General features: G+C 65.0%; 1 protein-coding gene across 1 annotated transcript; it reads left to right on the forward strand.

Annotated features, from left to right (window-relative positions):
• Positions 1-477: 477 nt before the first annotated feature.
• SLC10A3 (solute carrier family 10 member 3) lies at positions 478-2,493 on the forward strand. Its single transcript, XM_032777957.2, has one exon. The coding sequence runs from the start codon at positions 872-874 to the stop codon at positions 2,171-2,173; it is 1,302 nt and encodes a 433-aa protein (XP_032633848.1). The 5' UTR covers positions 478-871; the 3' UTR covers positions 2,174-2,493.
• The last annotated feature ends 579 nt before the right edge of the window (positions 2,494-3,072 follow it).

Below are 3,072 nucleotides of genomic sequence, written 5' to 3' on the forward strand. Positions count from 1 at the left end.
CAGGAGGGGGATGGGAAAGGTGGTGGGGGCACCAGGCGGGCAGCAGGAGGGGAATGGAGATAAGGTGATGGGGGCTGGGGAGGGTTATGGGGGCTGGGACCTGGAATGGGGAGTTGTTTGGGGGCAGGGGTAGGGGGGTTGCGTCCCTTTGCTGGTAGAACTGGGGGTGGTCGCACTGGGGGGCTGCAGGGCCAGGGGTCCAGCTAGGATTCAGAGTGTGGGGTGTTGCAGGGATTAGCAGGGGGGGGGTCAGAGGGCAGGGGCCTGCCTGGAGCTGGAGAGGGGAGGCCTGGCGCTGGGTCCTGGAGGAGTTTGATCTCTCTCCCTATACCCTTGTGTAACCTCTGATCCTATAGGGTGGAGCACCATTTAGGGACTGCCCCACCTGTGTGTGTGCCTTGATGGAGGGTGCAAGGTGTGGGTGGTATCAGGAGGGGGTGTGTGCAGGGGAGCTATCTATGGGGAGAGGGATGCATATGGGTTGTCTTGGGGGGGTGTCTGTGATCAGCTTCTCTACTTGTCTCTTACTAACTTTGATAGCACAACTGAAGAGAGAGGGAATGGCCAGCCCCACCCCATAATCCCTACCCCATGTGTTCACCCCACAGCCTGGCTCTCGGCTGCCCCTTCTCCCAGTCCAGCTTGGCCAGTTCCCTGCTCCAGGGTGGGCAGCCAGGAGCTGGCAGCCTTGGCCAAGACCCCTCGCACCCCCTCAGGCTCCTCCTCTCACCCTCTCCCATTTCCCCCCCCAGGTTGGCGGGGACACCCGGCGACAGATCGGAGAGGCCACCCATGCGTCCTGGCTGAGGGACGTCCCCATGTGCCGGAGCCACCGGAGACCAGGTGCCTGTGGGCCGTGAGAGCCCCTGGCATGGCACAGGTCCGGCCACTCCTGCTGCTGCTGCTGCTGGGCTGCTGGGCCCAGCCGGCCAGGGGGCAGCAGGCTGGCAGGTACCTGAGCATGGGCGACGGCAGCACCCTGGAATTCGACTTCCCCGAGAGGAGCCAGGGCATCATGGTAGTGTCCAGCCGCTACCCGGGCACCAACAGGACGGCGGGTGGTACCCAGCTTAGCGCTGCCTCACTTGCGCCCACCGTGCTGACGGTGGAGAACGTCAGCACCCTGTGCTGCGGGGCAGGGGGCTTTGTGGTGGCCATCCGCTCAGGCCCGGCTGGGCTGGCACCGCTCCGGCTGCGCCTGCTGGACCAGCACCGACTGGTGGAGGAGCGGGGTGAGTTCCGGGTGCGGGTGCTGCCGGGTGAGGAGCCAGAGCACCCAGGGCTGGGCCACTTCTCGGAGAACCCGCTGCTCTACGCCCTCCTGCCCCTCATCTTCGTCAACAAGTGCGCCTTCGGCTGCAAGGTGGAGCTGGAGGCACTACGGGACCTGGCGCGCAAGCCCCAGCCTGTCTTCCTGGGCATCCTGGGCCAGTTCGTTGCCATGCCTCTCTACGGCTACCTCATGTCACTGGCCTTCGCCCTGCCCAAGGCATTGGCACTAGGGCTGGTTGTCACCTGCTCCTCACCGGGTGGGGGTGGCGGGTACCTCTACAGCCTCCTGCTGGGTGGGGATGTCACCCTGGCCATCTCCATGACGCTGCTGTCCACGGTGGCAGCTGCCGGGCTGATGCCGCTCTCCTCAGCACTCTACGGGCGGCTGCTGAGCGCCCACCAGAGCCTGCACGTGCCCTTCGCCAAGATCCTGGCCACGCTGCTCTTCATCGCAGTACCCATCTCGGCTGGCCTGCTGGTGAAGTGCAAGCTGCCCCGGGTCGCCCGCCTGCTGCTGCTGCTTATCAAGCCCTTCAGCTTCGCCCTCATCCTGGGTGGGCTCTTCATGGCCTACCACATGGGGGCGTTCATTCTGGCAGATGTGCGGCCCCCTGTGGTGCTGGCTGGGCTGAGTGTGCCCCTCTTTGGCCTCCTGCTGGGCTACCTCCTGGCCGCCTGCCTTCGGCTGCCGGGCCCACATCGCCGGACAGTTAGCATCGAAGTGGGAGTGCAGAACAGCCTGCTGGCCCTGGCGGTCCTGCAGCTCTCCTTCCGCCGCCGGCAGGCTGACTACGCCTGCCAGGCCCCCTTCGTGGTGGCGCTGAGCAGCACGGCCGAGATGCTACTGCTGGTGCTGGGTCATCTTCTCTATAAGAAGCTGCAGCCGCCAGCCAGCCCCTGAGCACCCCTACTGGAGGCAGCTGCAAAGGGGGCTGTGCTTCCCCAGCCACTGAGCGCCTCCTGCTGGGGGGCAGAGATGGGAGAATTCAGGGACCTGCTGTAGAAGGGACTCTGGGCCTAGGGCCCTTCACTGCGGAGACAATTGGAAACCAAAACCTTCACATTGGGCCCCCAAACACCCAGCCTTATTTTTATACAATGTATTTTCTATGCTGCTGGCGGTGGCCCCCCAGGGTGTGGGGCCTGGGCTGTTTACAGGACGGGGGAGCAGCCCCCCTCCCACAAGGGTGACGGTTCGAATAAAGGAAAGAGAGCAACACAGTTTTGCCTGGAGCTGTTACTGGTGTGGGGGAGAAGCAAAGGAGGGGGCTGTAGGCAGCTGGGCTCCCTTTGCTCAGCTGGGAGAGGCACAACCCATATGCCACCCTGAGAGCAAACATGGGTCCTGACCCCAGTGCAGGCTGCTCTGTGCCTGATCCCTGGCATGGAGAGTGGAGAAGCCAGGGGCCCATGCCAAGCTGCCTTCCCTGCCCCTCTCTGCTGTGCAATTTCTAAGCCTAACGCCTCTCCCCACCACACCCTCATGGCAACAACAAGGAAATGGGGAAACTTGGTGGTCTGCCCACTTCCTTATTCCTGCTGTGATGTGGGGAGCCCAGGTCTGGGCTAGCAGGGGCTACGGGTCAGGAGTGAGGGGCACCGGCAGGGCTGGGGGGCAGGGGCTGCGGGTTGTGAGTGAGGGGCACCGGCAGGGCTGGGGGGCAGGGGCCCCGACCCGCACGCCCTGCCCCCCAGCCCTTCCGGTGCCCCTCCACTCCCGGACCCGAGCCCCTGCCCCCTACCCTTTCCGTGCCCCTCACTCCCGCCCGCAGCCCTGCCGCCCAGCCCTGCGGGCCCTCA

This window comes from Chelonoidis abingdonii, chromosome 11 (genome assembly GCF_003597395.2).
Source record: "Chelonoidis abingdonii isolate Lonesome George chromosome 11, CheloAbing_2.0, whole genome shotgun sequence".
Classification (NCBI taxonomy): Eukaryota; Metazoa; Chordata; order Testudines; family Testudinidae; genus Chelonoidis; species Chelonoidis abingdonii.

Excerpts from the sequence above, each read along its gene's own strand:
- SLC10A3 (XM_032777957.2), top strand. The coding sequence starts at position 872 with ATGGCACAGGTCCGGCCACTCCTGCTGCTGCTGCTGCTGGGCTGCTGG.